At 59.2% G+C, this 24957-nt stretch overlaps 2 protein-coding genes across 8 annotated transcripts in view; one reads left to right on the forward strand and one right to left on the reverse strand.

The window, feature by feature from the left end:
• Positions 1 to 891: 891 nt before the first annotated feature.
• Positions 892 to 9524, reverse strand: LOC118664254. 5 transcript variants are annotated; one of them, XR_004970273.1, is made up of 8 exons: positions 8982 to 9524; positions 8584 to 8633; positions 7741 to 7767; positions 5475 to 7427; positions 4917 to 5135; positions 2558 to 3905; positions 1152 to 1673; positions 892 to 1044 (listed from the first exon to the last, which is right to left on the reverse strand). XR_004970273.1 is itself a non-coding variant. In XM_036324181.1 (4 exons), exons 1-4 carry the CDS (start codon positions 5764 to 5766, stop codon positions 1520 to 1522), a joined length of 795 nt encoding a protein of 264 aa, XP_036180074.1. In that variant the 5' UTR covers positions 5767 to 6104; the 3' UTR covers positions 892 to 1519. The 5 variants fall into 5 exon arrangements, 1 of the variants encoding a protein (XP_036180074.1); XR_004970272.1 differs by having other exon boundaries at positions 892 to 1673; positions 6970 to 7427; XR_004970271.1 differs by having other exon boundaries at positions 892 to 1673.
• A 373-nt stretch (positions 9525 to 9897) lies between these two features.
• Positions 9898 to 24957, forward strand: part of FXYD6 (FXYD domain containing ion transport regulator 6) — a 36131-nt gene continuing 21071 nt past the window's right edge. For 2 of the 3 annotated variants that reach the window (XM_036324183.1, XM_036324185.1), the window contains exon 1: positions 9898 to 10031. The gene's annotated coding sequence lies outside the window, so the exon portion shown is untranslated. Of the gene's footprint in view, positions 10032 to 14559; positions 14648 to 24957 lie in introns of all 3 variants that reach the window. The other variant, XM_036324184.1, reaches the window with a different exon arrangement.

Genomic DNA, 24957 nt, shown 5'->3' on the forward strand with positions numbered 1-24957 from the left:
CAGCAGTCAATGATGCTCTCTCATCAGAGTATCCAGTTCTCTCTTTCCCTCTCCCCTCCTCACTAAAATCAATAAAAACATATTTTTTTTCTTTCCAACTTTGAAAATTTATTAGCATTTTATTTTATTTTTATTTTATTTTTTTTAAAAAACATATTTTTTAAAAAATGTATTTTATTGATTTTTTACAGAGAGGAAGGGAGAGGGATAGAAAGCTAGAAACATCGATGAGAGAGAAACATCGTTCAGCTGCCTCCTGCACACCCCCCACTGGGGATGTGCCCACAACCAAGGTACATGCCCTTGAGCGGAATCAAACCTGGGACCCTTCAGTCTGCAGGCCGATGCTCTATCCACTGAGCCAAACCGGTCAGGCAATAAAAACATATTTTTTTAAAAAATATATATTTTATTGATTTTTTACAGAGAGGAAGAGAGAGGTATAGAGAGTTAGAAACATCGATGAGAGAGAAACATCGATCAGCTGCCTCCTGCACACCCCCCACTGGGGATGTGCCCACAACCAAGGTACATGCCCTTGACCAGAATCGAACCTGGGACCTTTCAGTCTGCAGGCCGACGCTCTATCCACTGAGCCAAACTGGTCAGGCAATAAAAACATATTTTAAAAAGGAAAAAAAAAGAATGCAAAGACTAGAGATGCCAGAGCCCAAAGAGTGAGGGGGAGGGTGGGGCCAGTGGATCCTGCAGGACTGTGTCTGATCATGTATGTCTGAGCATGTACCTGCATGTGAGCATATGCATCATGTCTAAGTGCTGTGCGTGGGTATATTAGCGCGCGGCTGTCGGTGTGGTCCCCTGGCGGAGCATCAGCACCCCTTTTGGGAGCCCCGCGATCTGTCCGGACAGCCTCTGGTTTCGGTGTCTGCGTGCCCGTGCGCGCCAGGCTCCGGGCGTTGGGCGCGCTGGCGGAGATGTGCATCCAGGCATCCTGGAGGCAGGAAGCTCGCTCCATCTTTCTGGACTTTGTTCTCTCCCTGCTCGGCCACGTCTGCAGCAGGCACTCAGGTCCACTTAGCAGCTCTTAAGTGATGACAATAATTATGATGCCAGAGATGTTCCCAGCTGCGCCCTGTTTCTTACCAGCCCCAGACACTCTTCCGTTATTACAGACAGAAACATCATCTCACCAGGCACGAAGCAGGAAGTGCACGACGGGAGAGGAAGAGAAACGGCCTCTTCGGAGTGGAAAAACACCTCTCTGGCTGGCGAAACGGATCGCTGGACAAAGCAAACAGTTTTCTGCCCGTCCTGGTTAATGGTGCCAGTGTGCAGAGAGACACACAGAGGAGGGTGGGTGCCAGGGCGGCGGCCCCCCCCAGGCAGGGGCGGGGTGGCCAGGACTGTGGAGGGTCCTGAGTCACAGGACAGGCAGGGGGGAGCCCCCGGAGCACAATTGCTCATGGGAAGAGGCCCGGGGTGCAGAACTTCTGAAAGCATGGGCGAGGTCCATCTTCCCCAAACAACACCCACCAAGTACCTGTCTTGCACCCAGACTTCAGCCCTGGTTCCACCATGACCAGCTGAGCCACCTGGGGAAGCGGCTCAGCTCTCCAGGCTCCGGTGCCTTGTCTCTGAATTGGGGACACCAGGCTCTGCGCCTGGGGCTGTGGTGCAGATGAAAAGGGGTGACTTCTGTGAGCTCGTCAGTGCTGTGCCGGGCAGAGGGGAATGCTTGAGTCGCTCCTGTGTTCATAGTCCTTTCCTGAAGCCTTCCCCCTTCCCGTGCGCCTCCCTCCTCCCTCCTCCCTCCTCCCCCCTCTCCTGTGCCTTCCTCCCCCCTCCTCCCTCCCTCCCCCCCCCCCCCCCCCCCCCCGCCAGAGTTGTGCTGAGTCCCTCAGCTCTATCATCTGAGCAGCTCATGAGGTAAACTGGCCGGCCAGGTCCCCAACACGGGCAGGGTCAAGGGCGCTTCCCCTGCTGGAGCCCGCGGCAGCCTGGGGACTCGCAGCCGTGCACATGTCACTCAGAAGCAGGGTGCCTTCCTCTGGCCTTTAGTTGCAGGACCTGTGTCTGATCATGGACATCTTGCACCCTTGCACCCTCTATGACTTTTGTCACAATGGTCTGCTACAGGGTGGGGCTCGCCATAAAGAGAGTCACAGGAGCCTGGCGCGTGACTCAGTGGTTGAGCATCAACCTATGAACCAGGAGGTCATGGTTCAATTCCCAGTCAGGGCACATGCAGGGATTATGGGCTTGATCCCCAGGAGGGGGCGTGCAGGTGGCAGCCGATCAATGATTCTCTCTCATCATTGGGAAATGGGGGTAAGTAACCCGGAGCACTCAAGGTCGCTGTGGGAGGTGAGCTGCATGCCTAGCTCTGTGCTGGCACTGACAGGCACGCACTAGATAGCTGTTAAAGATGACGTTTTATCCTGGGGGCTGGCCTGAGTGGGTTTAATTAGCACAGAGAAGTTAAGAAGCAAATATGTATTGAGCAATTGGCACTGCCAGGCACAGTGGTGGGTATTTTCCATGTGTTATCTCAACTGGCCCTCACGCCCGCCCCTGGGACAGACAGTGTCATCAATACCTCCTCACAGGCCAGGAAGCGGGGAGTCTGCTCAGGACCAGCGGCACGGGCTCCACCGTCATGCCCCCTCCTGCCTCTCCAGAGAAGCTGTCTTTGGCCTGGACGCTGCAGGCAGCATCGTCACCTCTCGCTGAGCAAGAAATGTTTGCCAGAGGAATAAATTGGCCAGCGTCGCTCATTTTGCCCATGGGACCCGGGAGGTCTTCCCTCTGCCTGGCTGACCTCTCCTGCTACAAGCCACACCCCTTCTCTTGTTCGGTCCTCAGCAAGGGCAGCTGGGAGCACAAAGTGTGCGCCTCTCGCACAGGGGTCCTTAGGAGAGAACGGGAGCTACAGCTGGGTGGGGTCTCTGAGGCCTGCTCTAATGACAGGGGCGGGGGCTGGCTGGGCTGTGAGGTTTGGAAGCCCTGGGTCTTGCTGGTTTGGCTCCGGGGCTGCCCTCTCCAGGCCCCGGTCAGCTTTCTCATCAGCACAGCGGGGCCGGCAGCGGGGCCGGAGGGAGCCTGTCACAGGCCCTGGAACCTGGGCACCAGCCAGTCCTCTCTCCCTCTGCTGGTGGGAGAACCAGAGAAGAAAAATGGAGGCTGAACGGAAACTTCAAAACCCTGTTCCTCCCCAGCAGGACTTTCTGAACCTGCCAGCCAGACCAGCCTTCCCGCCAGCCCACCTCCTTGCAGCCCGGGGCCTCCCCCAGGCCCAGCCTCCTGCTCCAGGCCAGCTCCCCCCGGAAGATGTCCCTGATCAGTCCCACCTCTTGCCTTGGACGCTTTTCACCTGTTTACCTTCATCAGGACATGAATAATCAGCACTCACAGGGCCACAGCTTAGTTAATATTTTAAAATGTTTTCCATGAGTTCAGGCAGCATGTGATTCTCACGCCTCAGTAGGAGACAGACACCCTGAGAGGTGAGTGGGAAGGGAAAGCGGCCGGACCCATTCTCGGGAGGCCTCGCTCTGGTCCGCCTGGGCCGAGAACGGGTCACGGGACTGAGCCAATCGGTCCCCTCTCAGGGGCAGCGGGGCCTGTTAAAATGCTGATGCGCAGGCCCCACCTCTGGAGCATCTGGCTCATGGCTGGCCCCATCGCCTCCTGTTAGCCATCTGTTGCTGCAAACAAAATGCTCCCCGGTTGGTGTTTAAAGCACCACCTCGCGATGCTCTCCTGGTCCGAGGAGTAGGAGCCGGGCAGGTGGCTGAGAGGTCTGTGGTCGGCTCACTCCAGGGGCTGCCTTCAGTCCCAGCTGGGACGGGACATCCAAGGCGTCAGGGTCGCCTCCACCCAGTCTCTCTCCAGCAGGCGCTCTGCCTTGCTGAGCAGCTGGCTGCCCAGAGGTGGTATTACAAAATCTAAGGCACGAATTGCAGATCTCTTAAAAAAAAAAAAGTCCTCACCCAAAGATATTTTTCCATTGATTTCCAGAGAGAATGGAAGGGAGGGAGAGAGACAGAAAGAGAAACATCTATTGTGAGGGAGACACATCGATTGTTTGCCTTCCGAATGTGTCCCAACCAGGGTCAGGCATTGAGCCTGCAAATGAGGTGCATGCCCTTGATGGGAATCAAACCTGGGGCCCTTCGGTCTGCAGGCCCACACTCTATCCACTGAGCCAAACCGGCTAGCGCTGCAGATCTCTTAAGGTCCAGTCTCCAAAGTTACTCAGTGATGGTTCTGCCTCTTTCTATGACTCAGAGTAAGTCAGAGCCAGCCCGGACCAGGGACAGGAGGCAGACTCCACTCTCAGCGGGAGGGTGGCAGAGCTTCGCTGGGAGCCCATGGGAAGGAGACAGGACTGAGGCCGTCTTTGTAAACACAGTTCACCATAATTTTACAGCAGACTGAAGACGAGTGTGCTGTGCCCACGACCTGTGACCATGTCTCAGGGAGCCGCTCCCCACCGCGCCCTCCCCCCTCTCCCTCCTCCCACACCAAACAGCCTGGAAGCGCTGTTCTGGGGGCTAATTCATTTGCGCTGGATTTCTCTGTCAATACCCGTCCTGTCTTTTGCATTCAGCAAACACCCATCATATACCAATTCTTTTGGCAAGTAGAGGAGGGATAAAACATAAACAAGCCCTAGCCGGTTTGGCTCAGTGTATTGGCCTGAGGACCAGAGTCCCGGGTTCGATTCTGGTCAAGGGCACATATCCTGGTTGGAGGCTCCTCCCAGCCCAGGTTCTGGTCAGGGTGCGTGTAGGAGGCAACCAATCGGTGTGTTTCTCTCACATTGCTCTTTCTCTCGGTCTTTCCCTGTCTCTCTTCCACTCCCCCTAAAAATCAATGGAAAAATATCCTTGAGTGAGGATTAACAAAAAACAAAAACATAAACAAGACACCCTTCCCATTTCTAAGTTACTCACCATCTGAGAGTAGGCAATCGGTTGATTCCCGGGCTAAACGGTGCAGCCCTCCTCCCAGGGCTAAAGCAGGAAGTTGTGAGTCCAACGTGGGAGGACAGTTGTGGGTTCTAACAATGTGCCAGGGAGAGGGTGCGTCCACGGCTATTCCAGCGAATGGCCAGAAGAGCGAGCTTGATACCCATCGACTCCACCAGCCACACCTCAGCTTGGATACAAGTCCTGAAAAATGAAAACAAATAGAGATAATGCTTTAGATGCTGGACATTAAATATGCCCGCAGCATAGAGGCCACTGCATGAACAGCATCATCAGAGATAACAATTACAGGAGGGAGGGAGAGGGGAGAAACCAACGGACCCAAGAGTCCACTACAAACAGACGAGAGAGGCCCGGCTGCCATGGCTGCAGGAGGCAGCCGATCAATGAGTCTGTCTCATCATTAATGTTTCTCTCTCTCTCTCTCTCCCTCTCCCTTCCTCTCTGAAATAAACAAAAACATATTTAAAACAAAACAGATGAGAGAGGCAGTGCCTGTATGGCCACAAGTGATCTGCAGACCTGCCCAGCATCCTTCTTGAATGCCCACTGTCATCAGAATTGAGTCCCCTTCCCAAGGCAGGCCAGGCGCAGCCCCGGGACGCCAGGCGCAGCGCAGGGACGCCAGGCCTCCTGGGAGAAGTGCAGGGACGTTCCTCTTGCCCCTGGCAGTTGGTCTGCAGCCTTCACGTGACTTCCATATAAAGAAGGTCAACAGTCCACCAGCCCACGTCATTTTTATTGTTTTCTTAAACACCAGCTCAGGCTCTGGGTGGGGGTGGGAGCTGGGGTGCAGAAGAAAATAAAAATCCATCTTAACTGCATGGCAAACATGGCCCAGTTCGTGGGTGATGATCAACTTGCAAAGCGAGTTTATAGTCTGAATGGAGGTGCCTGCTGGGCTGCAGGTTCTCCCGGCTCCCACACTCAGCTGCACCTCTGTTCTGAGCCCATCCAGCGGGTTGGACAAAATGCTATGATGATGAACAGGTGGCTCTCGCCATGAAGCTGGCTCCGGGCACTCGGGGAGGGCGGGCGTGAGGCGCCTGCGGTGCTCACAGGCGGCGGCCTCTGTGCGCCAGGAAGGCAGAACACGAGGCGAGGCTATTCTGGTCTTGTCTGGGGAGCCATTAGCATTGCATTTCCAACGCCATTATCTCCGAAGGGCAGCATCGCTTGGCGTTCTCCCAGGGGCATCACTGGGAGTGGCAATGGTGGCATATTGTCAGAGTGGAAGGGCTGGGGGGGAGGCGTCACGTGCTCCAGTCTGGAGAACCAGCAGCTCTGGCCGACGTGTGCTCACAATTAGACGCCAGCACCTTGAGGTGACAGTTCACACCTATAGGACAGGTTTCAGTTATTCAGGCAGCAACTGGTTTTCCAAACTAATGGAACTGGCGTGGATTTTTCACTTCAAAACAAACCTCATCCAGGCTTTGTCATGGCTTGTTTTTTTCCTGGGGGGAAGGCAGAGCGAGATTTTATTTCCAACTTTCCCACTATGGCGGCCTCTGCTTTCTTCCCTTCCCCCCAATTAAGGCTTGGCATCAAGGTAGCGAAGGGAAGGGCCATGCAGGACCCACTCCAAGAGGAGAGCTGGTGGAGTGTGTGTCCTTGACATGCTGGCTGTGCCAGCCTGTGCCCGTGGGGCTGTGCCTGGCAGGGAGGTCTTCCGGGGGAGGGGCTTTCTCAGGATGAAATGCTGTCCTCCCAGCTGGGCCCTCAATCGTATCAGGTAGGGCTGTGCTAACTGCACGGAACAGATAATGAGCTACTGCACATGTATGTAATAGGAGCTGAATTTTCTCATGAAGCCAGAACTCCACAATGAAGTCATTCAGATGTCGTTGATGGCCGCCTGTCCGACCTCCTTAGTAGGAGACTTCTTTCTTCCTGGTTGCGAGATGGCTGCTTCCCCTCCAGGCATCACATCCATGTTTCCGAGAAATAAGAGGAGAAGGAGGAGGAGGAGGGGGAGGAGCAGGGAGAAAAAAAGTCAAAGGCAAAAGGTACATACTACTGTGTCTTCCTTAGAATTCTCACTCAGGACAGTTCTGTTCCCATCTCCTTGGCCAGAGTTGGGTCATATGGACACCCCTCATTGCAAAGGAGTCTGGGAAATCGGTAGTTTAAATTGAACGCATTGCAGTTCTGATAGGAAGGGAAAAGAAGAGAGTGGATCTAGGGAACCAACCATGTCTGCCACCCTCCCCAGTGCCTCCAGCTCCATGGAGACATCCTTCCCTGAACTACAATGTCAGTGTCAGGGTCACCTGCCCTTCTTTGCTGGCCTAGGAGCTCTGGGGAGACTCACCACCCAGTTTTCTCCTGCCTGTGCCCTCAATAGCTGCTTTATCCATTCATCATGGTGAGAGAGAACAATGCACATGCACTCACTGGCCTTGTCTAGCCTGAGGTGCCAGTGCGCAGGGAGCCAGGTCTGCAGACCCTGTGGTTAAACGGAGGGATTTCTGGCTGGAGAGAGAGTGAGCAAGAGAGTAGTCAACATGAATCTGAAAAGGTGGTGGGGCCAGATCATGTAGGGTCTTGTGAGCTATGAGTCCCTTAAATTCAACTAGTATAAGCGGGTTGCCAAGCAAGACACTGGGGTCTATGGGTGAGTAATATGCTCGGCCGACCCCAAGGAAGTCCCATTCCATTGGGGCAGCACACATGCAATTAGACATCATAAAAGTCAGACTCTGACATGTCCAAGGACAGATGTGGAGACAGCACTGCTCATGGCAGCAGGGACAAGACAGCTTCCCTTTCAGTAGGTGGTACTTACATTTAGTTTTGCCCAGTAGGTAGGATCCTGGTAAGTAAAGAAGTGAAAGAGAGAATGTTTGAAGGAGAGAAAATTATCTGGGTAACAGTTTGGGGCAGAAAAGCAAGCAGTGAGCTGGAATAATTGTGACTGGCCCTCTTGAGCTGGGGGACAGTGTTGGCAAGGGCTGGGGTGATAGCATGATGGATGGATGGGGAAGGCAGTGCACGGAATGTCTCAGGAGATGAAGCAGAAAAGGGTATTGGGTTGTAAAGAAAGAATGTCATGTTAAGTTGGATTTTATGTCCACACAACCCAAAGCAATCTATAGATTCAACGCAATCCCTATCAAAACACCATGTGCCCTAGCTGGTGTGGCTCATTGGATAGAGCGTCAGCCTGCGGACTGAAGGGTCCCAGGTTTGATTCCAGTCAAGGGCACATGCCCAGGTTGCGGGCTCCATCCCCAATGGGGGGCGTGCAGGAGGCAGCCGATCTATGATTCTCTCTCATCATTGATGTTTCTATCTGTCTCTTCCTCTCCCTTCCTCTCTGAAATCAATAAAAAATATATTTTAAAAAACACCAATGGCATTTTCTTCACGGAACTAGAACAAAGAATCCTAAAATCAATTTGGAACCACAGAACACCCCTAGGAGCCACCGCAATCTTGAGAAAGAAGGACAGAGTTGGAGATGTCTCTGTGGAAAGTCACATGATCTAGGGTCTCCCCCACCCCGCTGAGCCTCACTATTTCCGGAGCTGTCTGTGGCCCCCAGCGCAGTGCACAGCTTTCCTCAGTGTATGTATACTTTCTGCGCTCAGGCGTTAAGACCGGGCAACATATTGAACAATTACATTACCTGGGATTTGCGCTGGAAGGGCCTCAGGATTACCCTGTCCACCTCCTTCACTGCACAAACGAGAAAGCGGAGGCCCAGGGCTGGGACTCTTCCTAGCAGCGCCCGACTTCCTAGGTTTGTAATGATGTCCCCAGGGCCCTGCCCAGGCTCAACGGTCCAGCCTCTCTCACCAGCCAGCCCTCATCCTGTGGACCCCCCATCTCACCTCAGGCTGGGCAGCCTCATGGCAGGCAGCATGGCCTCCTGGGTGCCAACCAGTGGCCAGGCCTTGCTGAGTTTCTGCCAAGCTGGCCTCTTCCCTTTCTTCATGCCTGCCCGCCCCCTCCCCTCGCCCCTCCCCCCATCCGGGCTTCTTGAGCACTGAGGGCTGGGCCAAGCCTCCAGGGGCCTGTGCTTACAGGGGAGCCAGTTCACAGGGGAGGAAGCGGAGGCGCTCGATCCGTAGAGCTGTGCGGAACTAGGGTTTAGATCTCCAGGTGCAGTTTTCCGTCTTGAATTGGGACCCTGCGGAGCGGGCTGACTTGGCGAGGTCTTGAAAAGGGGGTTCTGGGCAGCAAATCTGCGGCTGGGGTGGGCGCCCCACCTGGATCTCGCTGAATGGCAGCGACAACCAGACTCGCGGCGCCACGACGCAGCCCTTCCTGCGGGCTCCCCGCACGGCCCGGCTGCGAGGGGCGCGGGCTGCGGCGGCTCGCTGGGCTGCTCCCTCTGATTCCCGTCCCGGTTCACTGTTGACAGCGACACTGGCCGTCATTGTTGGTCTCGCTCCCTTCCCTCCCGCAGCAGAGGGAGCTCAGACAGCGGCGCTGCCCGCCCCCGGCGCCGGCTCCTGTTGCTCCTCCGAGGGGGCCGCGCTTTGCAAGAACCCTTCCACCCGGGGCGGGGCGGGGGCGGCGTGTGCCTGCGTGGACGCGCTCGCGAGCCGGCGGGGACTGACAGGGCGGCGGGGGTCCCTCAACAGCGCGCGGAGCCCCCTCCCCGCCCCTACCCCACCCCACCCCCATCAGCGCGCGGAGCCCCGCTCCCACCCCTACCCCATCCCACCCCATCAGCCCGCGCAGCCCCCTCCCCGCCCCTACCCCACCCCACCCCACCCCCATCAGCGCGCGGAGCCCCGCCCCCTCCCCTCCCCCACCCCATCTGTCAGCAGCCCGCGGAGCCCCGCCCACCTCCCACCCCCCCACCTCCCACCCCCCCCCAGCCCGCGGAGCCCCGCCCACCTCCCACCCCAGCCGGCGAAGCCCCGCCCACTTCCCCAGCCCAGCCCGCGGAGCCCCGCCCACCTCCCACCCCCCCAGCCCGCGGAGCCCCGCCCCCGCCCCACCCGGCCCGCGAAAGGAGGCGGAAAGCGGACAGCCTCCCCACCGCTCTGCCCCGGGCGCCACTCCCAGCTCCTCCGGCTCCGCAGGTCCTCAGGGCATCGCCTGTGACAGGATCGCGCTGCGCAGGTGAGCGACTGCGAGGGGCGAGGTTGGGCTCCCCTTCCCGGAGGGAGAGGCTCCGGCGGGGAAGGGTCGGAGGCGCCGGCGAGCTGCGCGGTTTGCTGGTTTCGCGGGTGTGAGCCGTCTCCCCGGGCGGCGGCTGCGAAGGAGGAGGTGGGCGTCGGAGGGGAGAGGGGCCCCTGGGCAGAGGCCCGGCGAGGCCGTGGCTGTGCACGCGCTCGCTTGGAGCGCGGGCTCTGGTTTGGGGGAGAAGGGGAAAGGGCTGCACCATCCTTATCCGGCGGGCGCCTCCCCTTTGCTACCTGCAAGCGTGGCCCCCGGATAGAGCCTGGGCGGGCGGCTGGGCGTGCGTGTGCACACAGGAGCGACACAAAATGGAACTTGCTGGTTAGGGGAGCGGCAGGGCGGTTGGGGGAGGCAGAGAAGGGCTGGGGCTCTAGGGTGCGGGGATCATGAGTGTTTTCCTCCTTGTTTATCTAGTCCCGATGTCTTTTAGGGAGCCCTGCTCCCCGCCCCCCCCATCCCCTCCTTTCCCTCCTTTCCTCCTACCCAGCCCCTTCCCGGGCGGGGCGACCGGCAGAACCTCCCCATTGTGTCTCCCGGAGCTTCCGTGCGAGTTGGAGGCGCTCCTGGCGCCGGCTTCTGGCTCTTACAAGTGGTGGCTGGAGGAGAAAGCTCCCAGGTGGGAGCAGAGAGCGGCTGTGCTGAGAAACGGCCTGCCCAGACCGCTGCCCGCCCCCAGCCATGGGGCCAAGGCTGCTGCGGCCTCGCCCCACCGGTGGCCTCTGTCCCCTCTCCCCTGGTCTCCTGGGCGGGTGCTCTCTGGCCGGATCCCCAGGTTTGGAGATGGTTGAAGATACCCCCACTCCGGGGCCTCCTGCTCTCATATTGTGGATGTGTATACATTTTCAGCAACTTAGCCTTTGGCATGTGACCTGCCTGGTAGTTTCCATGGAGATGCCTCTAATTCGCAGCCTCCTTCCTTTTCCTGCCCATTCCTCACCTCCTGTCTCCTTCCCGCCCCCCAACATGGCTGCCTGGATACTGGGTATCTGTGGCTCCTCTGGCAGGGGACCCTGCCTAGCTAGCTCCCACCCAAACTGACATGGCCCCTGTACCCACTCCCCTCACCCCCCACAGTACACATCACAAACACATGCATACATGCCATCCTGCACACACACCACCGCTGTTGCACGTATATCACATCACATGCACACCAAACACAACATACGCATACCACTACAACACCACCCACCCATACGCCCTGCCATCATAGTGTACATGCACACACACACCACACACAAAAACTATAACACACACACACACACACACACACACACACACACGGTGCTTCTCGGTAGATCTCAGCTGGGAGATAGGACATTTCTTGCCTTGACAGGCTCTGTGCCTGCACATATAGGGGAGGGCCAAGAGGCCGGAGGGACACATTCCCAGGAACCCTGAGAGGCAGGTGGAGAGATCTTCTCTAAGGGGAGCCCCTCTCCTGGGTCAGAACGTAAGTCTTCACGGCTGCTTTCTCCATGCCCTGCCCCTGAGCAAGCCCGAGGCTCCTGGACCAGCCTAGGAGTCTGCTCAGGCCCTTCTGTCTTCTGGCCTCATGGAGGGCCAGGCGGTCTTCGGCCAGCAGAAGGCTCGGAGCCTCCTAGAGGTGGCAGGGATGGAGAGGGGCCGGGAGCAGCTACAAGGGGGAGAGAGGGCCATGGATGGGGGAAGTCAGAAGAGCAGGAAGGAGAGGAGCCAGGTGAGTTAGCAAAGTGCACGTCGGGCCGGGAGAGCTGTCTGGCGTCCAGGCCTCCCTCTCTTCCCTGGCACCTTTTCCTGCTTGGCTCCTCCAGCCACATCTCTGCTTCCCAGAGAGGAAGCAGGTTTGCAGTGGGCTGTGGGATTGCCAGGGCTGTGCTGAGTGAGACCTGTGGATTCTATGAGGATTAGGCGGTAGGCAGGAGGCAAGTCTTCCTGACCTCCGTGATCCTGGGACTGACCGAGGACCCATCTCATTCATCCAGTGAGCTTGTTAAGGATCTACTGTGTGTGAGTTGCTGGGGACATGAAGGAGAGGAGGAAGACACAGCTCCTGACCTTAGAGTTCTGGATTTTTAAGAGCCAGAAGGGGCCTTGAGGGAACATCCAACCAGGACATTGTGTATATGGGGAAACTGAGGCACAGGTGGGAAATGGAGGCTCACACCCAAGTAGTGGCTGGGCCATCTGACCTTCAGCAGCCCTCTGGGGACTGGTATGTCCTTTCCAAGTGTAGGCCCCCTTGTGGGTGGGAAGCCTGCTTCATTTTGTTTTCTTGGAGGGTGTGGCAAGAAGGAGCCATTCCCTAGACCCTGGAAACGCAGTAAATCAGCACACACTCCCCTGCCCCCAGCCCTGTGGGATTCAGGTGGCCGCCATCTGGACTCACTGTCTGACAGAGCGCCGCCAGCTTCTGCCCGAGCCTAGAGGAGATAAAGCAGCCCTGACAGCCCAGCCCCAGGAGGCAGAGGCCCAGCGTGAAGGCTGTGAGCCTGGAGGCACAGACGGGCTCTAGTCCAGGCTCTTCCCTGAGGGTAAGCGCATTCATTCCACAGGCATGTTTTTGCTGAAAGTCAGAAATGGCTGAGACTGATCTTAAGCAACTGAAAGCCTCCAAGATTTCAGACCTCTATTTCCACCTCAGGCCTGTCAATAACACCTTGTTTTTAGGGGGTTAGGTTCCATGATTTCCAAGGCATTTCTTCCTCTCAATTTTTGTCGATTATGCAATCTGAAAGAGACCCCTTGTCTCTGGTGCTGAATCGTAATGATTTCATTAAACAGGGTTGCCAGTGAGCTGAGCAGAAAGGGGCTGGTCTCCGTTTACTCCAGAGAGAGCCTCCGCCTGCACCCAGGTGCCCAGGAGACCGAGCCCAAGCTTCCTTCTCTTGGGCTGTGGAGCCGGCCCCCAGACACTGGTCCACCTGCTCTCTTCTGCCGGGACCCAAACTGGGGCGGGTGGAGCCTTGAAAGAAGCGTCCTCTGGGGAGGATGAACTCCGGGCCCTCGGTTGGTGGGGGGCTTTCCTCTGGAAGGGGGGAGCCTTTGGCAGCATCTCTGCTCTGGAACAGGAGGGAGGAGGGAGAGCCTGACCTGGGTAAGCAGGAAGCCCGCTTGGAGTTTGTAGGAAGATGTGCGAGGGCGCACAGGCCCAGGGCGAGGGCTGGGACTCGCAGTGCGGCTGCTCCACTCAGAACGTCTGATCTGGGGCGGAGGGGCCGGCGATGAGGGAGGGTCCAGTGCCGGTGACCGGGGCCCCACACAGCCAAAGGGCAAAGCCAGACCTCAGAAGAGACCCGAGGCCAGGAGCGTCAGTTCACTCACATCATTTTAACAGACGGTCGTTGAGCCCCTCCGATCTGCCAGCTCCGTGGCCTTCATTTATCTCACAGAGCTGTGGAACGATGGTTGCCCACGCACCAGGCCCTCCTGCGCAGGCAGAGCGATGGATTTATCCTGTCCCTCTCCCCCTGCTGACCTGACCCCACCCCCCACCAGGAAGGCTCTGCAACCTTCTTCTTCCGCAGCAAGGCCCACCCCCTCACATGCTCACTCACTTGCACACACTCTCCCTCTCAGACACACGCATAAGCTGGCAGACCTGACGCAGACAGCACGCGCTCACAGGGCCTCACGCCCGCTCAGCGCGGCCAGCTGCGCCTCACCCAGGCCATTGTGACGGCCCCTTCGCTCCATTGGCTGGGTCCCAGTCCGTCCCCGCTGACCTCATCAGCCTGTCAGACTGGCTCTTCGTAGCCTGCGAATAAGGAGGTGCCGGCGCGGGCACTGCAGGGGCTCTGTGGGCTGTCACCGGCCTCCCAGCGCCCTTCCCTGATGATTGCCTCCTGCTGCCTGTGCCCAGGCCTTCTGGAAGGAGCTCTCCGTTGCAGCCTGCTAACTCGGCTGGCCTTGGGGACGCATGCTTGGGCTCTATCTGCGTTCCCAGGCTCGCTAGTTTCTCACCGCGTGTCAAATGGGCGCAAGGACTGGGCAGGGTGAGTGTGTAAAGTGCTGTGTGTGCCCGGCACGCAGTAAACACTCCGTGCGTCTCGGCTGCTGTCGGAATGCTTGCAGTGACGTTGCTGTCAGAGCGGCATTTTGTTATGACATCATCCTCTGAGGCACTTCCCAGTGCTCATTCTTTCAACTGTTTTTCCTGATTCCCAGGAGACACACAGGCTTTCCTCTTCCCTGCCCCCTCGTCCCCGCCCCCTCTCCCCCGCCCGCCCCCCCCTCCCCCGCAAGACTCTGTGGCCCACTGTGCTTTCATTTTAGCTACTTATGTCCACGCCTTCTCCCCTCCACTCCCACTTCCCTCTTCAATGGCAAGGTCACTCCTGCCCTAGACAGTGCAGTGGGGCCAGGCCCCTGTCCTGGCGGTGCTCAGGTGGGCGCCAGGGAGGAAGCCCATGAGCATGGGGGGGACGCTCTCCCACCAGGAGGGGTGAACGCCATCGTCCTTCCCAGCTGCCTTCTGTCACTCACACAGGGCTGCCACGCCTTCCTGAGGTGGAGGTTCTCACCCCGGCCTGCTTCCTTTGGGAGAGTCTCAAACGAAGAATTGGACTCCAGCTTAGGTACGGGATGCTTAAGGGCTGAGGCCAGTGCAGGAGCGGACTCCTCGGAGCATTTTGGTGATTGGGGTTTGGCGGAGACCTAGAGAGCGGAAGGGAGGACCTGGGGACTGGGGACTGAGGAAGTTTTAACATTCCTTAGGAAGTCATTACAGACCCTTAGGCTGTTCTGAGTTTAGCCTGGATTAGGACTTAAAGGGGTAGTGACCCGGAAGCACTCATTCAGTCAGTCACCAGTGTTTATTGAGCAGCTACGCTGAGTCCTGGAGATTCAGATGTGCCTAGAACGTGGCTCTGCCGCCAAGGAGTTCGTAGTCTGATGGGTGACACACTGGTGCATGTGTGGAAGGAGGTGTGGCCATGGCTCTGTGGGGACGGAATGAGGGCCCGTGTCTGGGCTGGGGACAGTGTGTTTCCCGGAGCCAAGATAAACAAGGTCAAGTACACCCCCATAAGTGCATGTACCCCCCCTCACTCCCAGACCCAGGACAGATCTCCAGGGAGGAGGCCCTGTGGGTCACGGTTTGTCCCCAGGCCACACCCCATGTCCCAAGCAAGACAGTGGGATTTTATGCAACGTACCTCTGCAGGCTCAAGCACAAGGGCAGAGCCAGGCTTTGAGGGAGGTGGGCAGAGGTTGCCTGGACACTGCGGTGTGGCTGGGGGAGTGGGGGGGCAGGGCCCAGCCCGGGCAGCTGCTCTGAGTTCGTTCCCGCAGCTGGGATTGCTTGTCAGCCTCCCCTGAATGGCCCTTTGTCAGCAGCCACGGAGGAGGCGATGCCCGTGCTGGCCTGACTCGCTCATGCCCAGCAGCTGTCGGGGCCCTGGCTGGGGCTTCCTTGCGATGCTGCCCGCCAGCCAGAACCCCTAGAGGTGGCCTGAGCACCGTAAGGATAGGGGCCTGGACTCATGCTGGCCGGAGCGGCCGGGGTCCCGCTCCTTCACTCCTCCTGGCACCGTACGCTCTCCGCCTGGATGGCGGTGGCCGCATGGGACTGTGCTCAGCTCCTGCCTCTGAGGGCCCTTATGAGAGGCCCCTGGGAGAATGGCTGAGACATCGGCAGGGACAGTGGCGGGGGGCGGGGGGGGGGGGCGGGGGGGAGAGGGGGAGTGAGGCGCTGCACCCCCTCTGGCTAGGGGACTCAGAAACCAAGCCCGCATCTGTGATTTGTGAATGCTGTTTCCCTTTCTAAGGAAGGGGTCTTCCTTTTTCTCCTGGTGACTTCCTTCCTGTTTCTCTTCCTGTGAAATCACTCCATCTTCAAGGCAATATAATATATACCAGGATTTGCCCCCCTGCCCCCTGCCCTGTGTAGCCAGGCTGTGTGGGTTCTGGGCTCCAGAGAGACAGCTCTGAGTCATGGGGATCTGTGGGCCCAGGGTGTCCCCCTTGTGGGGGGGGGGGCAGACCTCGCGGTGTGGGGGGACCCAGTGGGAAGGGACCCCCTGGGAGGTGTCAGCGGCAGTGAGGATGGGGCGGAGGCAGCCTGCCCTGCTCCTGTCTGTCCAGCAGCCTGGGCAGTGTGGGGGCCCAGTAGGGGGTCCGGCCACTGTGAGTCCTTTCGCCACTAGGAGATCACCACCTCTGCTCTCCTCAGTGTCCGGGTTAGAGTCTGTGAGGGGTCCGCACTTTAAGTTAGGTTATTACACAGAATAATCGGCCCTAGCCGGTTTGGCTCAGTGGACAGAGCGTCCCAGGTTCGAGTCCAGTCAAGGGCACATACCTTGGCTGCAGGCTCCTCTCTGGCCGGGGCCCTGGTCAGGGCACATGCAGGAGGCAACCAATCGGTGTGTTTCTCTCACATCAATGTTTCTCTCTGTCTCTCCCTCTCTCTTCCACTCTCCCTAAAAATCAATGGAAACATATCCTTGGGTGAGGATTAACAAAAATAAAATAAACAGAATAACTGGTTTACTGTCTATTTGATGGGCATCTCAAATGCAAATCGAGGGAGCTGGCGCGTTGTCTCTGAGGGCAGCGATCCCTCTGTGGCCTCTGTGGCCCCAGGCGCTTGTTTAAAAGGCAGCTTTCCAGGCCTTTGCTGGCTCTGGCCCTGCGCTTGGCTGCCAGGACGGTGATGGGAGGAGGTTAGGGAACTGTTTTTGTGTTAAGTAATTTAAGTGTTAATTACTTTTAATAGCCCTTTTAAAAACAATTTTAATTTATAAGAAAAATTTGAGCAGATAGTACAGAGTTCCAGTCAGCCCCAGCACACCCACTGCATCCCCCGTTGTTAATATCGCGCACAGTAGGGCACATTTGTTACAAACACTGACCTACAGATAAGAGGCCGGAGGGAGAGCGGACAGCGCTTCCTTGAAATCCTAAGGAATAGCTGCTCCGGAGGCTGGTTCCGCAGAGCCCAGGCGGAGCCCAGGCTCCAGGGAGGGCAGAGCCAGGCTTCGGTAGGAAAGCGCGGGAGATGCACGGGTAGGAGGAGGGCTTTCCCAGGTGCACATACGCCCCTGACGCTCAAGCTACACGTGCTGCTGCTCATCTTAAAGGGTGTCCTTCATTTCCAGCCGGGTGGGCAGGGCCTGGTGGGCAGGGCCAGGTGGGCAGTGTCTGGTGGGCAGTGTCTGGTGGGCAGTGTCTGATAGGCAGAGCCTGGTGGGCAGTGTCTGGTGGGCAGAGCCTGGTGGGCAGTGTCTGGTGGGCAGGGCCTGGTGGGCAGTGTCTGGTGGGCAGGGCCTGGTGGGCAGTGTCTGGTGGGCAGGGCCTGGTGGGCAGGGCCTGGTGGGCAGTGTCTGGTGGGCAGGGCCTGGTGGGCAGGGCCTGGTGGGCAGTGTCTGGTGGGCAGGGCCTGGTGGGCAGGGCCTGGTGGGTAGTGTCTGGTGGGCAGGGCCTGGTGGGCAGTGCCTGGTGGGCAGTGTCTGGTGGGCAGGGCCTGGTGGGCAGTGCCTGGTGGGCAGAGCCTGGTGGGCAGTGTCTGGTGGGCAGAGCCTGGTGGACAGGGCCTGGTGGGCAGTGTCTGGTGGGCAGGGCCTGGTGGGCAGGGCCTGGTGGGCAGTGTCTGGTGGGCAGGGCCTGGTGGCAGTGTCTGGTGGCAGGGCCTGGTGGGCAAGGCCTGGTGGGCAGTGTCTGGTGGGCAGGGCCTGGTGGGCAAGGCCTGGTGGGCAGTGTCTGGTGGGCAGGGCCTGGTGGGCAGGGTCTGGTGGGCAGGGCCTGGTGGGCAGGGCCTGGTGGGCAGTGTCTGGTGGGCAGGGCCTGGTGGGCAGGGCCTGGTGGGCAGTGCCTGGTGGGCAGTGTCTGGTGGGCAGGGCCTGGTGGGCAGTGCCTGGTGGGCAGGGCCGCTCCACCCAGTCTACACATTCCACAGGTTTGAGGAGTAAGGCGTTCAGACTGGTTCTAAGTGGCTCTGTTCACATTATTTTTCACACAAATGATGAACCGATAGTGACACTTATTAACTAACGTCCAAAGTGTATGCCTGTGTCCTCAGTTTTTACCCACTTCCCTTTCCAGCCCCCCCGGCGCCCACGTGCATCCTGTCCTCAGGCCCCCCTGGGCTCCTGTCCGGGACAGTGTCTGAGACCCACCCCTTTTCTGGCCACGATGACAGTGGGGAGGTGGGCAGGCCATTGTACGATGCCCCTCAGCCGCTGTGTGCGTGGTTAGAGTGGGCCCCTGGCTCCCCTCGGAGTGCTGCTGGCAGAGCCGCCATGGCGGGTGGACAGGTCTGGGGTCTCCGTCCTGGGCGTGGTGATGGGCGTGGCCTCTCCGCCTGGGGCAGCCTCTGTCTGTGACACTCACCCCACGCCGCCCCCCCAACCCCCACCCCCAGAGGCAGGGTCTGTGCTAGAGCGCCTTGGTGAGGAGCCAGCTGTGGGGGCAGCAGGCCATTCACACATGTGTTAACTTGGTTACTAGGGCAATAATGGTGCCATGTTTCCCCAAATTACACCTTGTTCCCAAATTCCCCTCCTTTTCTCCACCAATTTCTCTCCCTAAATGCGGGCCGACCTCAGCGGTTTGGAAAGCAATCGGGTTAAAGTAACTCATGGTAGGCATGACTGTTAGGATCGGAAGCATTTGCCTTTTACAGAAGCATGTGGTGAAATTTAAACCTCTCTCCTCGGGGATGTTGTGGGTGTGGGTGTAGCCTTGAGGAGGGGTGGTCTCTCTTTCCCCTCCACCCCCAATCCAACTCCCAGCCAGACCAGAGAAAGGGGGGGCTGCGTCTTGCGGGGCCCATTCCAAGGCTGGCAGGTGCCCGGCTAGTTGTTCTATGGGCGCCCCCTCTCAGCCGAGCTCTGAAGGACAGGATGGCCGATAGCCGCCTGGGACCCTGCCCGCTCCTGGCATAGATGGCGCTGCTGGCAGAGGGCAGCGGGATGCGGGCAGCTGCTGGGAGGTGTGAGGAGGCTGAGGAGGGAGTCCAGTGCCTGCTGCTTCTGGGGCTCCGCGGGAGTGAGGGACAGAGCTCTGGACAGCGGCCCGTCTCCTCCCACCTTCTCCCTCCTGAGGCTCCAGGGTCCCGCAGTGACCCCAACACCAGCCACAGTGACAGAGCAGAGCTGGGCGGGACACTGGGAAAGGGAGAAGGACCGAGTGCGTGCTGACGTGCAGTGACACGCTCTCACTTTCTTTGGGGTCTTCCCTCCCTGGCTCCCCGCCCCTGGCCCAGTGGGGCAGCCGGGCCTGGAGTCCGGAGCATGTCCCGTTTCCTCGGCTCCCACAGGTCGCCACACCTGCCGGGGCAGCAAGGCAGCGTGGAGGGGGAGTGGCGCTTGGTAGCCACAGAGTTAGGAGCGGGCGCCGGCCAAGGCGTCGTTAGCTGCGGGACCCTGGGCGGGTGCCAGCACCGAGCTCACCTTCCTAACCTGTGAAGGGGCAGCGACGCCCCTCGTCGCCTGGGCTTGTGATGCTCCTTTGAGTTCGTGCTGGTGACGTTGTCTGGTCAGTAGGGTGTCTTCCGGATGTTGGGGAGGACCTGCATCCCACCGCCATCGTCTCCTCCAGGGAAGGGGAGAGGGGGGTGTGCAGCATACGCAGCCCAGCTGCCCCCTTTCTTTTAGGGCAGCCCAGGTCCTCGCGCGGGTCCGGGGCTGAGGACCAGTCTGTCCTGACGTATCCTGCTCTGACCTTTTCTAAGCCCACAGAGGCGGGAGGGCCCGGGCGGCCTCGGCACCCCTCCTTCCCCCCTGAGTTTTGCATGAGTCCACGTGACCCTGCCTGAGCTTCCCTGGGGCCAGCCTCCTGGAGGGACAGACACACCGAGGGCCCCTGGGGGAGGCTGTGGCTTCTGGAAGGGCTTTGGGTTAGAGCAGCGGTTCTCAACCTGTGGGTCGCGATCCCTTTGGGGGTCGAAGGACCCTTTCACAGGGGTCGCCTAAGACCATCGGAAAACATGTATATAATTACATATTGTTTTTGTGATTCATCACTGTGCTTTAATTATGTTCAATTTGTAACAGTGAAAATACATCCTGCATATCAGATATTTACATTATGATTCATAACAGTAGCAAAAATACAGTTATGGAGTAGCAACGAAAATAACTTTATGGTTGGGGGTCACCACAACATGAGGAGCTGTGTTAAAGGGTCGCGGCGTCAGGGAGGTTGAGAACCGCTGGGTTAGAGGGCGGGGCCTGGGCCCTCCAGGGCTCGGTCTTGGGCTTCTGGCCGAGTTCAGCAGGCTGTCCGGACCGGACCGAACCGGACCGCAGGGAGCTTGTGTGTCCCACGGGGCAGCCCCTGCAGCCAGGGAGTTGGGGGGAGACATTACACCCACATGTGACGCGGGGGCGGGGGGCGACTGCGACAGCGGGCAGTGGAGGCCCAGCTGGGGCCTCTCAGGGAGGATGATGGATCGCATGGAGGCTGCTTGGTGTTTTCTCCGAAGAACATCTGTCCTCTCAGCAGCCTCCGCCTGCCTCCCCTGGCTTTCGCCGGCCCCTCCTTTTCTCAGTCTCCGCCCTCCCACAGCCTCTGCCTGCCTGCAGCCATGGCCTTGCCCCTTCGCTGCCTCCCCCACTTCCCTGGGCATCTCCCTTCACTCCCTCTTCCTCTGGACTTCTCCCTCCTGCTGTTCCCTGTGCTCTGCTGGTCTTGCTGCTGTGTCTGCTGGGGGCCCATTGGGGGGAGGGGTGGCGGGAGGGTGTGTCTCCTTCCCGGCTGACTCAGTGCCGCCTGGGCCCAGTGACGCAGGCTGCTTTTGTGGAGGTGGCAGAAGGCAGGGGCTGGGCGCCAGCCTTCACGGCTGTCAGGCCTCTGCTGGCGGGGCTGTGGGCCGGCCCCTCCTGCCCCATCCAAGTCTCTGGCTGGAGACCATGCCTCCGGGTTAGAGAGCAGGAGGAAGGGAGGGAAGGAAGGGCAGGACTGGGCCTTTCCCCGCTCCATCTCTCTTCTCCTCCCCAGTCACAAAAGAAGGTAGAAATGGTCGAGGGAGCTGAGCGAAGGGTGGGGGGAAGAGTCCTCATATGAACAGCTGATGCTTGAAGAGCAGTGGCGTGGCCAGCGGTATCAGTATCTCTTTCTATTGCAAATGACGGGCCCAAACCCCATGCGGCTTTGCTGAGGCAGGGTCTCAGGCACAGAGGCCGCTGGGGGTGGGCACACAGCTGGCCTGGGAGCAGACGGGCCAGGGGCACATGCAGCCGGGACTCCTCCTGTCCCTTCTCCCAGCTCCGCTCTCCGGCCGGTGCGTCCCCTGTCGGTTGCTGGCGGACTTCTCCCACCCACACGTCGCACCCTTTCTCACCAGGTCGCGTGGGACAGCCCAGGGACACTGAATCTCACAGGGTCCTTTCAGCTGCAAGGGAGGGGCTGTGTTGGCAGCCTCCAGGAGGCCTGCAGGGCTGGAGTGGCCAGAGCCATGTCCCCTCCAGAGAAGACGCCCTGGGAGGGGTGAGTGAGGGCAGAGCAGCCACAACTGCCCGGCACAGAGGCGCTTCCTCTGACCCCAAGCGCCTGCAGCGAGCTAGCATTCCATCTTTCTGTGTCAGTAGTGCAGGGAGATGCAGCTTGGCTCAGGGGACCGGCGCTGGAGCTAGATTGCGTGGGTTCTAATCTGGGCGCTGCCACTTTCTGGCTTTGGGACTTAAGGCAAGTTACTCAACCTTCCTGGCCTCAGTTTCTCCGGCTGTATAATGGGAATGATCATAATCATAGCCACTTCTTAGAACCAATGTAAGGATCAAATGTACTTGACATGAATGCCTAACAAGTGGTAGGTGTTGTTATCACAGTGCTTTACAGTTTGCAAAAACTTTCCCTTATGTTAGCTCATTTGACCTTTATAGTCTGAAGGTAGACAGGGGAATGGATTGGCTAATCCCCCACCACCCCACTGCCCCCACCCTTGCCCCTGCCGCATGCTCCCACCCCAGCCTATCCAGCTACACAATTCTGTAATTGGCTAAAACAAACTCCTGCTCTCTGCCGCTTGCCACTGCGTCGGTGAGTGTGGTCGGGGAGCCGAGCTAGCTCAAATAAAGACTCTATCTGCTTTTGCATGGGGTGGGGGTGGGGGACAAACAAACAAACAAACAAACAAAAAAACCAAACTCCTTCTCAGGGAATATCAGTCCTGGGCAGGGGGGAGGGGAGGATGCGTAGTGTCTCTGCTGCCTCCTCGCCTGAGTCCCTTTGGAGCTGGAGGTGCGGGGAGCTGCCTGGGTGCGGGATCCCCAGAGGCAGGACCCCTTCCTGTGCCTCTTTGCAGAACTGCGGTGACTTCCTCAGATGTCTGAGCTGGCAGCTCAGCCTCGGGCTGGACCGGAGCGAGCAGCAGGGTGGCCAATGCCAGGAGGGGAGCCCTCCCCAGGGACGAGGGGCCCAGGGGTGGAGTGAGGAGCTCCCAGCAGGAGCACTGCCCTTCCTCTACCCATGGAGGCAGGGCGAGCTGGTTGAAGTTTGGAATCCATCTTTTACTCAGCGGGTGACCTCTGTCTGCCTCAGTTTCTTTCCCTGTAACATGGGTTTGATGGTATCACGTCCTTCGTCGGCTGTTTGGACTAGATGACAGTGGCTATTGAGAGCACTAAGAACAGTGCCGGGCCTGCACCGTGGGTCATGGGGATGGTTATTCCTTCATCTCTGCAGTCCAGGCTGCGCCTGGGTCTCAACGTAGACTCCCCATCTCCGCATCTCCAGTCCCTCAGCTCCTCCCGTGGAGTCCCTGGCAGGACTCCTGTGCCTCAGGCAGGCCTCTCTCCCCTCCCACACCCACACTCCCACCCCCACACCTCACTACTCCCACACCCACACCCCACACTCCCAGCTACACACTCACTAATCCCACACCCACACTCCCATCTACACACTCACTAATCCCATACCCACACCCCACACTCCCATCTACAAACTCACTAATCCCACACCCACACTCCCATCTCCACACTCACTAATCCCACACCCACACTCCCATCTACACACTCACTAATCCCATACCCACACCCCACACTCCCATCTACACACTCACTAATCCCACACCCACACTCCCATCTCCACACTCACTAATCCCACACCCACACTCCCACCCCCACACCTCACTACTCCCACACCCACACCCCACACTCCCATCTACACACTCACTAATCCCATACCCACACTCACTAATCCCACACCCAAACTCCCACCTCCACACTCACTAATCCCACACCCACACTCCCACCCCCATACCTCACTACTCCCACACCCACACCCCACACTCCCATCTACACACTCACTAATCCCACACCCACACTCCCATCTACACACTCACTAATCCCACACCCACACCCCACCCCCACACCTCGCTATTCCCACACCCACACTCACTACTCCCACACCCACACTCCCATCTACACACTCACTAATCCCATGGCCATGCTCAGTGCTCTGTACCCCCAGGAAGACTCCCCATCTCGCCTGCACCCCCTTTCACACTCAGGTCAAGGCCCCAGGAAGCGCGTGTGAGTGGGGCTGGTCTCCGTGGAGCTGCCAGGAGCTCCGGCCCTGGCTCCCTTTGCAGGAGGTGGACGGTCCCCAGCCACTGGCTCAGAGCGCCCTCCCGTGCGGGTTGTCCTGGGTCAGGGCACACTGACCTGGGGCTGGTCACAGGGAGGCGTTGACAGTCAGGGAGGTGCCGCCGGGTCTTGGGGCTCCATGAGGAAAGGGGGTCCTAGGCGGCCTCCCAGCAGGGGCGGAGATGAAGAAGAATCCACCCTTCATTCCACAGAAACCGATGAAACGTGGCTGCGGTTCTGGGTCACATGGCTGGGAACTTCAAGGTCAGAGTGTTGAAGGGCACAGAGTTGGGGGGTTGAGGCCACGGTGGTGAGAGGAGAAAGCACGGTCCCTGAGAGGAGCCCTGATGGGATGGAGGGAGGAGCCCTGGGCTAGGCCGATGAGCGAAAGCCGCCCGGGGGCCTCCTGGACACAGAGCTGCCCAGCGGGTGATGGCTGTCCTGTGTCCCTTGCTTTCTTTCCATCTGGTGCCTCCAGCCCTGGGAGAACTCTGGGCCACAGCATCTAAGATGGGAAGCAGGGAGGCGATGAGCCGTAGGAAGGAAAGGTGCAGCCCTGTGTGAGTGCGAGGAGCCTGGGCCCCGGGGTGGAGGGGCCAGGAGTAAATGGGGGGTGGGGGCCAGGAGGACATGGGGGTGGGGGCCAGGAGGAAATGGGGGTGGGGGCCAGGAGGAAATGGGGGTGGGGGGCCAGGAGGACACGGGGTGGAGGGGCCAGGAGTAAATGGGGGGTGGGGGCCAGGAGGAAATGGGGGTGGGGGGCCAGGAGGACATGGGGGTGGGGGCCAGGAGGAAATGGGGGTGGGGGCTAGGAGAACATGGGGGTGGAAGCCAGGAGGACATGGGGGGGTGGGGGAGCCAGGAGGACATGGGGGTGGGGGCCAGGAGGAAATGGGGTGTGGAGGCCAGGAGGACATGGGGTGGAGGCCAGGAGGACATGGGGAGTGGGGGGGCCAGGAGGAAATGGGGGGTGGGGCCAGGAGGAAATGGGGGTGGGGGTACCAGGAGGACATGGGGGTAGGGGCCAGGAGGACACGGGGGTGGGGGCCAGGAGGACACCGGGTGGAGGGGCCAGGAGGACACTGGTGTGGGGGGCCAGGAGGACACGGGGTGGGGGGCAGGAGGACATGGGGGTGGGGGCCAGGAGGACACGGGGTAGAGGGGCCAGGAGGACACGGGGGTGGGGGGCCAGGAGGCCACGGGGGTGGTGGCCAGGACGACATGGGGGTGGAGGGGCCAGGACGACATGGGGGTGGAGGGGCCAGGACGACACGGGGGTGGGGGGGCCAGGAGGACAGGGGGTGGGGCCTGTGTAGACAGAGAGCGTCCAGCCCCCTGCACGCAGGCTGTGTGATGCC

This window comes from Myotis myotis, unplaced genomic scaffold (assembly GCF_014108235.1).
Source record: "Myotis myotis isolate mMyoMyo1 unplaced genomic scaffold, mMyoMyo1.p scaffold_m19_p_10, whole genome shotgun sequence".
Taxonomy (NCBI): Eukaryota; Metazoa; Chordata; class Mammalia; order Chiroptera; family Vespertilionidae; genus Myotis; species Myotis myotis.